The 12,716-nt window shown below is 43.5% G+C and overlaps 1 protein-coding gene across 2 annotated transcripts in view; it reads left to right on the forward strand.

Moving 5' to 3' along the window:
• DTHD1 (death domain containing 1) overlaps positions 1-10,833 on the forward strand; it is a 30,891-nt gene extending 20,058 nt beyond the window's left edge. The window contains exons 6-10 of one of the 2 annotated variants that reach the window (XM_081019864.1): positions 1,841-2,005; positions 3,279-3,568; positions 4,177-4,421; positions 6,563-6,620; positions 8,701-10,833. In XM_081019864.1, the coding sequence (XP_080875990.1) occupies positions 1,841-2,005; positions 3,279-3,568; positions 4,177-4,421; positions 6,563-6,620; positions 8,701-9,050 (1,108 nt within the window). In that variant the 3' untranslated portion in view covers positions 9,051-10,833. Of the gene's footprint in view, positions 1-1,840; positions 2,006-3,278; positions 3,569-4,176; positions 4,422-6,543; positions 6,621-8,700 lie in introns of both variants that reach the window. The other variant, XM_081019865.1, reaches the window with a different exon arrangement.
• The last annotated feature ends 1,883 nt before the right edge of the window (positions 10,834-12,716 follow it).

A 12,716-nucleotide genomic window follows, 5' to 3' on the forward strand; every position in this document is an offset into this window, starting at 1 on the left:
TACAGCTTCAACTCCGTACACAATTGTGAGCATTTCGTGGGTTTCCAATGCTGATTGTATGTTTGAATATTTCTCACTGTCTGATTTCTGTGACCATTCACCAAACTTTCTGGTCGCACCTTGTATGTTCACTGAGCACATTCAGTTTCCACTGAGCAATTGTTGTGGGGGGGGGGGGTTTGCGGTGGAGCAAGTCTCTTCCACTTAGCATTTTTTCAGAACTGTGGTTTTTTGTTTGGTTTTTTGGTTTTTTGTGTTGTTGTTTTTTGTACTTCTGTAAATCTTGTGATTCCTCCAAGACTCCTGACTCTTGTGCATGGGTGGTACAATTTTGGCTACCCATTGGCACCCAGAACGTGAACACTGGAAATAATGTGAAATGCTAGCTTTAACGTAGGCCATTGGTGGCAGTTATGGAAACCACCAGTGCTGACTACTGACTAGAAAGGATGCAAGGATCTAAACAGAAGAGGTTAACTTTTCACTTTGGACAACAGAACTAGCTCAGTTGGTAGAGCATAATACTCTTAATCTCAGGGTTATGGTTTCAAATCCCATGTTGGGCAAAAAAATCCTGCGTGGCAGGGGGTTGGGCTAGATGACCCTCAAGGTCCCTTCCGACTCTACAGTTCCTTGAAACAGGCTATATAGCAGCTTCTACAGAACAACAAACCCCTGTGTTGCAAACTTAACACAACAAACAATACAAGCAACACAGAGACCAGTATACTAGATAGCACTGCAATTCTTATTGCATGATATACATGATTTAGTACAACAAAAACAAAATGTGTACACTTGTAAATTCTCTAATATATTTGAAATCAAATGAACACATGCCTGTCAATCTTTGAAAGTCCGTAGAAGTATAATAAGTCTATACAGTGGTGCCCCGCAAGACGAATGCCTCGCAAGACGGAAAACCCGCTAGACGAAAGGGTTTTCCGTTTTCAATGCGCTTCGCAGGACGAATTTCCCTATGGGCTTGCTTCGCAAGACGAAAATGTCTTGCGAGTCTTGAGATTTTTTTTTCGCTCCCCCCCCCTTTTTCTAAGCCGCTAAGCCTTTAATAGCCTTTTAGCAGCTAATCCGCTAAGCCGCTAAGCCTTTAATAGCCGCTAAACCGCTAATAGCGCTAATCCGCTAAGCCGCTAATAAGACGAAAAAACCGCTAGACGAAGATACTCGCGGAACGGATTAATTTCGTCTTGCGAGGCACCACTGTAGTTGAAACAAAGTAATAGATGCTATCCTGTGATCCCGGATAATCTGACTGTTTCGCTGGAATCTTCTTCAGCACAACTACAAAAGTATTCAAATATGAAACAATGACCTGTGTACATGAAAACTATATAAACTTCACACATTACAACCCATATGCTACAACTACAATAAGAAGAACAAAGATTGACAGATGTGTGTTCAGTGCTATCTAGTACAGTGGTACCTCGGGTTAAGTACTTAATTTGTTCCGGAGGTCCGTATTTAACCTGAAACTGTTCTTAACCTGAAGCACCACTTTAGCTAATGGGGCCTCCTGCCACCGCCGCACCGCCGGAGCACAATTTCTGTTCTTATCCTGAAGCAAAGTTCTTAACCTGAAGCACTATTTCTAGGTTAGCGGAGTCTGTAACCTGAAGCGTGTGTAACCTGAAGCATATGTAACCCGAGGTACCACTGTATACTGGTCTTCATGTTGCTTGTATTGTTTGTTGTTGTATATAGCAGCTTATGCTATTTTACAGAAAGAGATTTTCAGATTCTCACAAGTGTTTTGATTTCCAGAAAGCTGTGGATGCTGTTGTTTTTAAAGTAACTATTGAGTCTTGTGATTCTCCAGAGCGATGAGTGCTTCTGCGAGAAAGCATGGAGAGAATCTCCACGAATCCTTAAAATTACTGGGGTACAGAAGCAGAGAAGAGGAATGGGCCGTGTTGGATGAGATCGCGGTGCAAAATGCACGGAACGGCCTTGTGTCGTTTGAACTGGATGAGCCCTTAGACAGGTGAGACAAAATCAAATCCTTTCCATCTGCAGATGTGGCAGTGAATTTGCTTGGGGAAGACATTTGTCCTTGGGAGTGGGGCTAAACCATCGTCACACTGCACCCATCTTCACTCTTGGCATGGTAATGTCTAAATATGGCTTGGCTTCCATTTGCATAAGAAAGTCACCACTATGAGGCTATAGAAAATGAATGAAGGAATGTGAGAACCAGCCCTGAAATTCACAGTGTACCATATATTGGACACACTTCAGATTTATTTATTTTTAATAATGTTCTTTAATCGAATGATGTCCCTTCTTAATATATTTAAACACGGAGACGGTAGAATGTACAGAGAAATGTTCTTGATCTATGTATCAGATAATAAAAGTATAGGTTCTAGTTTGTATACGTAGTAGCCTATGAATTAACTCTAAGAATTATAACATGCCGTTTGGAGGTACTGTATTTGTTTATTGTAAGAATATGTCTAATTTTTAAATGGGATTAAGGGTGTCATTTATAAGTGCGCTCCCAACTGATGTAGCTTTCTTTAATATGAATTCTTGGATATGATTTATATCCTATGCCCTTTGAAAATGTGGTTTTTTGGGGGGGGGCTATTGGGTTTGTTAGAAGGGGCATGGGTGGCGCTGTGGGTTAAACCACAGAGCCTAGGACTTGCCAATCAGAAGGTCAGCGGCTCGAATCCCCACGACGGGGTGAGCTCCCGTTGCTCGGTCCCTGCTCCTGCCAACCTAGCAGTTCGAAAGCATGTCAAAGTGCAAGTAGATAAATAGGTACCGCTCCGGCGGGAAGGTAAACGGTGTTTCCGTGTGCTGCTCTGGTTTGCCAGAAGTGACTTAGTCATGCTGGCCACATGACACAGAAGCTGTACGCCGGCTCCCTCGGCCAAGAAAGCGAGATGAGCGCCGCAACGCCAGAGTCGGCCATGACTGGACCTAACGGTCAGGGGTCCCTTTACCTTTATTGGGTTTGTTGTTTAATATTTTTATTATGTATTTTGTGGTTTTATATCATGATTTTATTCTGTGAACTGCCCTGAGGACCCCCCCCCCCGGGTATAGGACAGTATATAAATTCAATAACAATAACAATAATAATAATATTGCACCAATGAAATGGTTGAACGTAGTGAAATGGTTTTCCTAGTGCCTTGACGCAAATGAAAACTGCATCAATCACAACTGACAGTTTTGTTTGCTTGCTTCAGCCCAAGAACACACGTTCAGATCCACATATATTTTCTTTCCCTCTTTTTAAAACGCAGCTTTATTATTCTTCGCCTGTCCTCTTCTGTGGATAACACACATTTAGTTCAGCTTGTTAAAGATATGGAGAAAGACATCTACACCACGATGGTGAAAGTGGTGCTCTATCGGAAAAAAGAAGATCCGTACAAGGTCGCTGTCTTACTCGTTCCATCCAAGGAACTGAACTTGGAGCTGCAGGGACTGCGTGAGGAGGGTTTCTCTGGTCCTCCTGATCCCTCGCAGCAGTTCAAGCTGAGAGAAGGGGAGCAGGTTTATTTTAGATTTAGCGGAAATATTCATGCTTCAGGTAAATCCATTTCCTGCTGCACAACTACATTCCATGTAAGTGGCCCATTCTGAAGGGTACAGGAGGGGGTAACCCTGTCCATGTCGCCTCCCACTGTGGCCCTACACGCCTTATGGTCTGGGTTGCATGTGAATGGACACAGTGTACTAATAGATGAACACACCCAGGACTCAGCGACATTAGGAAAGAAACAGCGATTTGAATGCGCTATAAACACACAACACCAGATGGCGCCAGAGAGCAGGAAATTAAAAAAACACGGTTTTCCATAGGGATTTTTTTTCTTTGTTAAAACAATCTAATTTATGCCTGTGTTTACATCCACCCATAGAGGTCCTCTAAAGAAGGGAGGAGCTGTAGGTTCATACAGCCCCTTCAGAATGTGTGGGTGGTGATGGAGGAGAGCAGTGGTGGCATTTGGGCATCGAGGAGAGAATGATTCACGGGAGCTACAGCCAATGAGAAAACAAGTAATATTTGGGGTTGGAGGAGGGTTTATTTTGTGTGCTAAAAAATCAAGCATGCAACATTGGTGAATACTGATCCATTGCATCTACTTAATCTTTTCTCCTTCCCCCAACTTTCTCTTCCCCATGGCGTATATTCAGATGATGGGGAGGCCTTTGGAAAAAGCTACAAGCTTACTTTTCATGCGCAGAGAAAGCCAAGGCTTGACCTGCAAATCAAGGAGGTGGATGAATTTGGCAATTACAGCTCACCGCATTACAAAGGAACCGCCTTGTTCTACAAAGTAGGCAAAGAAGCCATTGCTAAAAGCTGGGAGCAGCCTCTTTTGTCTGAAGACCACCAGCAGGAAGACCTTGTCTGCAAATTGGCTCTAACCTTGCCAAAAGTAAGTTGTTTACCCACATTCTCAATTTATTTATTTATTTTCTTTATTGAATTTATATACCGCCCTGTGCCCACGGGTCTCAGGGTGATTCACAGAATAAAACCAAGATACAAGAACCACAAAACACATAATAAAAATAAAAACAACAACCCAATTGCACCCCCCCCCAAAAAAAATCACACATTTTAAAAGGGCATAGGATGTCAAACAGATCAACCAAAGGCCTGGTTAAAAAAGGAATGTTTTTGCCTGGCACCTAAAGGTGTGTAATGAAGGCGCCAGGCGAACTTCCCTGGGGAGAGCATTCCACAGATGGAGAGCCACTGCAGAGAAGGCCCCGTTCTCGTGTTGCCACCCTCCGGACCTCTCAAGGAGGGGGCACACGAAGGAGGGCCTCAGAAGATGATCTCAAGGTCCAGGTAAGTTCATATGGAAAGAGGTGGTCCTCGAGGTATTGCGGTCCTGAGCCATTGAAGGCTTTATAGGTCAAAACCAGAACTTTGAATTGGGCCCAGAAACTAATCGGTAGCTGGTACAGTCAGACCGGGATGGGTATAATATGCTCAAACTGCCTTGCTCCGGTGAGCAAGCTGGCCACTGAATTCTGTGCTAGGAAGTTTCCGAACTGTCTTCAGAGGCAGCCCTACATATAACGCATTGCAGTAATCTAACCTTGAGGTTACCAGAGCATAGACAACAGTAGTTAGACTATCCCTGTCCAAAGAGGGGCGAAGCAAGTGTTCATTTTTCATAAAAGGAGGGATAAAACTCTTTCTTTTTGGGGGGTATGTTGTGCACACAGCAAGTCTGCCACAAAGCAAAACACACTTCATTCTTGCAACCCTGCACCGTCTCTTACATTTAATGCTTTGCCTCATCCATCGAATTCCTGGATATGATCAGCATCCATTGGCAGGTGCCTCCTCCTTGCAACTTAAAAATGGGGAGATGGGCAGTAGGAAGGGGGTGCCATAGCCAACTTTCCCCTAACCTGCTTCCCCCCCCCAAAAAAAATTACAAAACTGCACCTTGGGGAAGGTATTGTGGGTGGAGAGATAGCAGGCAGCTGAGGGAAGCCATTCACTGGGCAGCAAATGGGACAAAGGGCCATTTTCTCTTTTTCTCTTTTCCCTCCCTCTTCCTTGGCAAGAAGTGAGCTGCACTGTATCATTTGTAGCTGTAGACAGAGGCCCAGAGGCAACTTTCTTCTAACCACTGTTGGGCAGGAAAAAAAGATATTTGCACAGCTCACCTGACACATCCACAGGGAAATTAAGGTGAAGAAGACCTTGATTATGCTGTGATGTAAGGGCTTCCTATACAATGGTACCTTCGTTCATAAACGACTTGGTACTCAAACGCCTTGGTTCCCAAATCCTGAAAACCCAGAAGTATGCGTACCGGTTTTCAAACTTTTTTGGAAGCCAAACATCCGATGCAGCTGTTGGCTATTGTTTCTGGGGCGCCTGCACCAATCAGAAGCTGAGCCTTGGTTTTTGAACGTTTTGCAAATCAAACGGACTTCCGGAACGGATTAAGTTTGGCGCTTTCGTTTTTGCTATTTATTTTGCTTTTTTGAGGCTTTTTCAGATCATTTGTTTTTGTGACTGTGATTGATTCTTGCTTTCATTTTATGGATCAATGGTCCTGTGAGATAGTAAAGTTCATGTTCAATTGCTGTTTTAGGGGTTGTTTTTAAAAGTCTAGAACAGATTAATCCGTTTTGCATTACTTTCTATGGGAAAGCACGCCTTGGTTTTGGGACGCTTTGGTTTTGGAACGGACTTCCGGCACGGATTAAGTTTGAGAACCAAGGTACCACTGTGGATGAAAAACAGTCTGCTCATACTGTGGGTGGGGGAAAACCTTCCGGCCACCTTTCCCCTCTCAGTTACCACAATCAGTTACCCATCCATGTTGGGAAGCCAGAAACCAAAACTGCTCCATCCTGCCAGCTGAAATTTAGGAGAAAAAATGTAATCTACAAGCATATGTATCTTAGCCTATACTTCAACAATTTCATTAGTTTTTTGGTTCCATCTCCTTTGCTAAAGCAACACTGACTATTGTTTGCTTCATGTTTGCTTCTCTGATCCCTCAGTAATTATTCTTTCCCTCTCTGAACACCTTTTCTTGTACAGAGGGAAAAGCTTATCATTCGTCCACAGAGCACAAAAATAATGTCAACTGATTCATCGGGTAAGAAGACTCCCTACTTCCACCTAGAGATCGAAAGGCCTGGGGAAAAACCAGGAAAAATGGGGGGGGGGGGAACCATTTTGTTCTGGAAAAAAATGAAAAAAGTGTGTGGAATATTCAAACTATATCAAGCTGTTGTTATTTTTTCAATTTCTGCAGGAAAAAACAGCTTTGGAAAAAACTGGGTTTTTTCCCTATTTTTTCCAGTTTTTTTCCAGGCCTACTCCCACCCCAGCGAATGGTATGCCATGTTTTCACGCATGTTTCCTCTGAAATCATACCCTGTGAATTTAAGGACCGTCTGAATCCTAGCCGAGTAGCAACAGGATATGATGAAGAGTGGATCACATTTCTGGATCACATTCCCAGTGTTCTTAGTGTTTTAATCTCAGGGCTGAATGCCATGTTATTCATTCAGCTTGTCTTCAAGTCCTTGGTCTAATCTAAAGATAAAGGTAAAGGACCCCTGACAGTTAAGTCCAGTGGCGAACGACTCTGGGGTTGCAGCGCTCATCTCGTTTTACTGGCCGAGGGAGCCGACGTTTCTCCGCAGACAGTTTTCCCAGGTCATGTGGCCAGTATGATTAAGCCGCTTCTGGTGAAACCAGAGCTGCGCACGGAAACGCCGTTTACCTTCCCGCCAGAGTGGTACCTATTTATCTACTTGCACTTTGACGTGCTTTCGAACTGCTAGGTGGGCAGGAGTTGGGACTGAACAACGGGAGCTCACCCTGTGACGGGGATTCGAACCACCAACCTTCCGATCAGCAAGCCCTAGGCTCAGTGGTTTACACCGCAGTGCCGCCCACATCCTTAGGTGGAATCTAGACACACAGAAAAAACACTGTGAAAATGCTTTTTTAAATAGCGTTTAAAAATATATACCATATTGGCCCAAATATAAGCTGCACTTTTTTTTCCAAATTCCTACTGTGAAAAGTTAAAGTGTAACTTACATTCGGAACCGAGTGCTGGGCACCCGCCTCCTGGCACTACCGCCCTTAATGGGGGACGGGGGCCGCCAGCGCTGGCATGGGGAGGTAGTGCCAGGAGGCGGGCCACACCCACGAATAAGCCTTGAATTTTAAAGGTGCGGCTTATTTGCGGGTGCATCTTATATTCGGGCCAATACAGTATATTGCATTTGCCGTAAGCTCACAATCGCCATCTAGTGTCACATTTGTATAATGCACTTAAAATGCACCTAAAATGTTTTATTTGCAGCTGTATAGCTGAGTACCTCATTGCTGCTTCTTAGCTGCAAAATAGCTGCCAGAGGAGGGCATGTTTTACAAAGGCAAAATGGCAGGCAGGAGGTTCCTTCCATTATCCCTTGTTTTTCTTTCTTCCTGTGTGACTTCAACAGCACTTTGCACAGGTGGCACAGCAGTGGCCCTGAAAACAGATGTGATGATTGTGCAACTGGCTATTGTGTGATTGTGGTTTGTTTAGTAAATAGCAGCCATGATAGAGTAGAGGGTGAATATGAATCAGGACTACACTGAGGAGAGAGAGGGGAACAGGTTTTAACCATTTGTTCCCACTGTGGTCCTGATCTAAGTTAGGTCCACCACAGAGCTGCAACCACAGCAAAGCCAAGCAACCGAAAAAGAATTGTGCAAAAATGCCAGTTGTGCGATTGTCGCCATGTCGGTTTTGTATCTCCGCCTGCTCTGCCCTTTCTTTCAAGAAGCAAAGGGGCTTAATTTCCTTCAAATCTTTTATGCTTATGATTTCTTCAATCCTTTAAAATACGATTCAGTGCCTTTAAAACAAAACCCTTAGCCACAAACTAGATTTAATGAACACTAACATCAGAGTGCTCTCTAAATTGATATAGTCTTTTATATACTAACCTTTTATGCACTTCCACTTCTGTTTAATGCTTCTAACCCTTCTTTTAGACTCTTTTCATTTCTTTCAGATTCTTATAGTCTTTTATATATACCTTCTGTTTTAATACTTTTTAGCCTTCCAAAACCTTTTACAGATTCTAAATTGTTGTACCCCACCCTACGTATGCTGGTCTATGACTGTAATAAAGATTTGATGATGACTGTCTTAATATTTTTACTTGCAGATGCACTGTGGGACAATTTACTGTACTGGCTGTCACACGAGCTGTCGGAAGATAACGCTTCTTGCCTCGCTCTCTGTCTGCCTCTCCACCGAAGCACTCTTCCGTTTATTAAACTGAAGTGCCCTGATAATCTCACTGAGCAGATCTATGAGTTCCTGTGCTTCTGGAAAAGGAATCTTCCGCGATCTGCTGACAAGCTCCAGCTCCTCTCCCGCTATCTTTATAAAAGCGGCAGAAGCGATCTTGTTGAGGATCTCCGGTTCAAATGGGAGAGCAAAGTTTTCTGGAGGAAAACTCATTGTCACCCTGATTTCTTTAGTAGGCCAGTTGGGGATGGGGAGTCTATGTAATTGTCTTCCCCTCCCTGCTCTTTCTGAACGACTGCTTCATTTCAGTAGTGAAAAATGGAAACCATTCAGGAGGGAGATGTCAATCATTAGATACGTATATTTTAACACCACTTCATTTGCTCGGCAGTACATTTCTCTGCCAGGCCTGTAGACAAAAATTATACCTATGTGTGGTTTTGATGGGGGTCCAAAGATCCATGGGGGCACTGGGTGCTTGTCAGCAAAGTTTTATTCAGAGCAGACATATTTAAATTAATGAACATTACGAAGATAGGCTTATTAATAGGTCTGAGTAAAACCTAGTTGAATACTGTGGAACCTCGGTTGTCGAACACTTCAGAAGCCAAACAATTTGGAAGCCAAACACCGACAATCCAGAAGTGAATGCTTCCTTTTTCGAACGTGCTTCAGAGGTCAAATGGCTACCGAGGTGTGTTTTTCCATTTTTTAAAAGGAATTTGCTGACTGGCCATTGCACCTCAGTTGTTGAACGTTTCGGAAGTTGAACGGCCTTCCGGAACGGATTACGTTCGACAACTGAGGTTTCACTGTACCACTCATTGCAAGCAACCGTAAAAGCAGCTTAATGTATTTATATTAAGGATTGCATTTGCAATCCTATACCAACTTTCCTGGGTGCAAGCCCCATAGAACTCCATAAAACTTACTTCTGAACAGTGCTTTTTTCTGGGGGGTACACAGGGGTACACATACCCCTAAACATTTTGTGAATCTTTATACTTTTGTCCATTTACGGTATTTATTTCCCCCGATTTGAACTATAAAATGGTGATTTCCTTGAATCAGAATGAGAATACCTCTAAACATTTTTTTTAAAAAAGCACTCACTGCTTCTGAATGGCCACTTTAAACAGTTGTAGTCCCCCCCCCCAAGAATCTGGGGGACTGTAGAGTGGTGACAATTCTTTGTTGTTGTTTAGTCATTTAGTCGTGTCCGACTCTTCGTGACCCTATGGACCAGAGCACGCCAGGCACTTCTGTCTTCCACTGCCTCCCGCAGTGGAATAGTAATTCTTAGGGGACTCCTATTCCCCTTAAAAGGGTAAAGGACCCCTGACAGTTAAGTCCAGTCACATACGACTCTGGGGTTGCGGCGCTCATCTCACTTTACAGGCCAAGGGAGCTGGCGCTTGTCCGCAGGCAATTTTTCCCCTGTCATGTGGCCAGCATGACTAAGCCGCTTCTGAGACAATTCCCAGACTTTCCTGGAAAGAAGGATTGGTTATTAAACCATCCTGGGATATTTGCTCTGAGTGGGGAATAAGGACCTCCCCACTATTCTTAGCACCCTTAATAAAGTCCCCAGTATTTGAGCAGTTTGTTCCCCAAGTGCCTTTCCTCAAATACCTCACGTACCTTTCAATGAGCCGGGGATTCATCTCATCCTGAGCCCCTCAGCCCAGCATACTGGAGCTCAGGATTTCTCCTGTAGATGGTACAGCATGAGGCCAAACCATTCATGAGAAAGGCCATTTAAATGTGGCAAAATACACTTCCAGACCCTATCTGGGAGAATAGCGAAGCCCACAGAAATACAAAAATTGGATTTTAAAATTCAGGTTAAGTTTTCAGCTTTCAGTTAGAAGTACTCAGTGCTTTCTTTTCGGGGGGGGGATGCAGGGGGATGCATACCCCTAAACATTTTGTGAATCTTTGCAGTTTTGTCCATTTACTGTATTTATTTTTCCTGATTTGAACTATAAAATGATGATTTTTCTTGAGTCAAAATGAGAGCACGCCTAAACATTTTTTTTAGGAAATAAAGCACTGAAAGTATTTGTGTTTAACCACAAGATGGCCTCGGTGTCTGCTTTTTCAAAGAAAAACATGGTGCAATGTAGATACAGAAAGCTGAAATAAAAAAAAGGGACCTTCCTTTAAAAAAGAAGAAAGAAATCGACCAGGATGTTTTCCACAAGTGTTTTGTAAACCAAATGGTCATTTACACTGACAATGAAACAAGCAGTATAAACGAACTCCACAATTGTGGTTTCAGGTTTGAAAAGGCTTTTTGTGAGTATATAAAGTGTTTATCACCTCATTGGGTGCTCCAGAAACAAACAGTCTTAGAAACCTGCATCTAGAATCAGTGGATGCATTCAGCATCCCTTCCTAGATGGTCAGATACTCACATGTGCCAAATAGATGCTTTATGTTTAATGCAAATGAAATTGACTTTAAAATCTGCAGTAACTATTCTGAAGCTTCGTGATTTAGGGCTTTCTCAGTTGTTTTCTATACTAGGTGGATCTAAGTATTAAGTCATCAGGGTGTGCATTTAACCACTTTGTAAGATGATGTTAGGGATGCAGGTGGCGCTGTGGTCTAAACCACAGAGGCTAGGGCTTGCCAATCAGAAGGTCGGTGGTTCGAATCCCCGTGACAGAGTGAGCTCCTGTTGTTCAGTCCCAGCTCCTGCTAACCTAGCAGTTCGAAAGCACGTCAAAATGCAAGTAGATAAATAGGTACCGCTCCGGCGGGAAGGTAAGCAGCGTTTCCGTGCGCTGCTCTGGTTTGCCAGAAGCAGCTTAGTCATGCTGGCCACATGACCCAGAAAGCTGTCTGTGGACAAACACCGGCTCCCTCAGCCAGTAAAGCTAGATGAGTGCCACAACCCCAGAGTCGTCCATGACTGGACCTAACGGTCAGGGGTCCCTACCTTTTTAAGATGATGTTAACAAAAATTAATACAGGGTACATAAAATGAAAGAGTATGATGAGCAGAAGGGGAAAAAGTTCTGGAGAAATCAAGATTAAGATTACCTAAAATACACAAGCAATATCATCCCTAATATAATGCATTTTTGCAGACATTGCTTAATTGGAGAACAGCATTGCAAAAGAGTGGAGAAGAGCGAATTTTAAAGGATGGCTCTGTTTTGGTCCATGTATTATTTTGAAAAGTATGAATTAGGTAGGTTTGCCTTTAAATGCAAACTTAATTGAATTTTGCCCTGTCTCCAGCTTCGACTCACAATCGGTGTGACCAGTTGTCTACTAATCCTGTCCTAGCAATGATATGAGCTCTGTGGACAAGAGTGATTTCAGTGGCCAGGTTGCTTACCGGAGCAAGACAGTTTGAGCATATTGCACCGATCCTGGTCCAACTGCACTGGCTACCAATTAGTTTCTGGGCCCAATTCAAAGTGCTCAGGATCACAATACCTGAAGGACCGCTTCTTTCCATATGAACCTACCCAGACCCTGAGATCATCTTCTGGGGCCCTCCTTCGTGTGCTCCCTCCTCGAGAGGTCTGGAAGGCGGCAACATGAGAACAGGGCCTTCTCTGCAGTGGCTCCCCATCTGTGGAATGCTCTCCCCAGGGAAGTTCTCCTGGTGCCTTCATTATACACCTTTAGGCGCCAGGCAAATACGTTCCTTTTTAACCAGGGGTTGATCTCATTGATATCCAACACCCTTTTAGAATGTGGCTTGGGGGAGGGCGGTTACTGATTTTGGTTTGATTTTATATGTCGTGGTCTTGTTTGTGAACTGCCCTGAGACCTCCGGGTATAGGGCGGTATATAAATTGAATAAATAAATAGAATATAAAATAAATTTCCTTCCCAGGAAAGGCAACATTCACTGAGGAGCACTCAGTGGCTTGCCACTTTCTACTCATTCAACTATGGTAAATAGAGCGG

Source organism: Podarcis pityusensis (assembly GCF_964106645.2).
Source record: "Podarcis pityusensis genome assembly, chromosome: 9".
NCBI classification, from domain to species: domain Eukaryota; kingdom Metazoa; phylum Chordata; class Lepidosauria; order Squamata; family Lacertidae; genus Podarcis; species Podarcis pityusensis.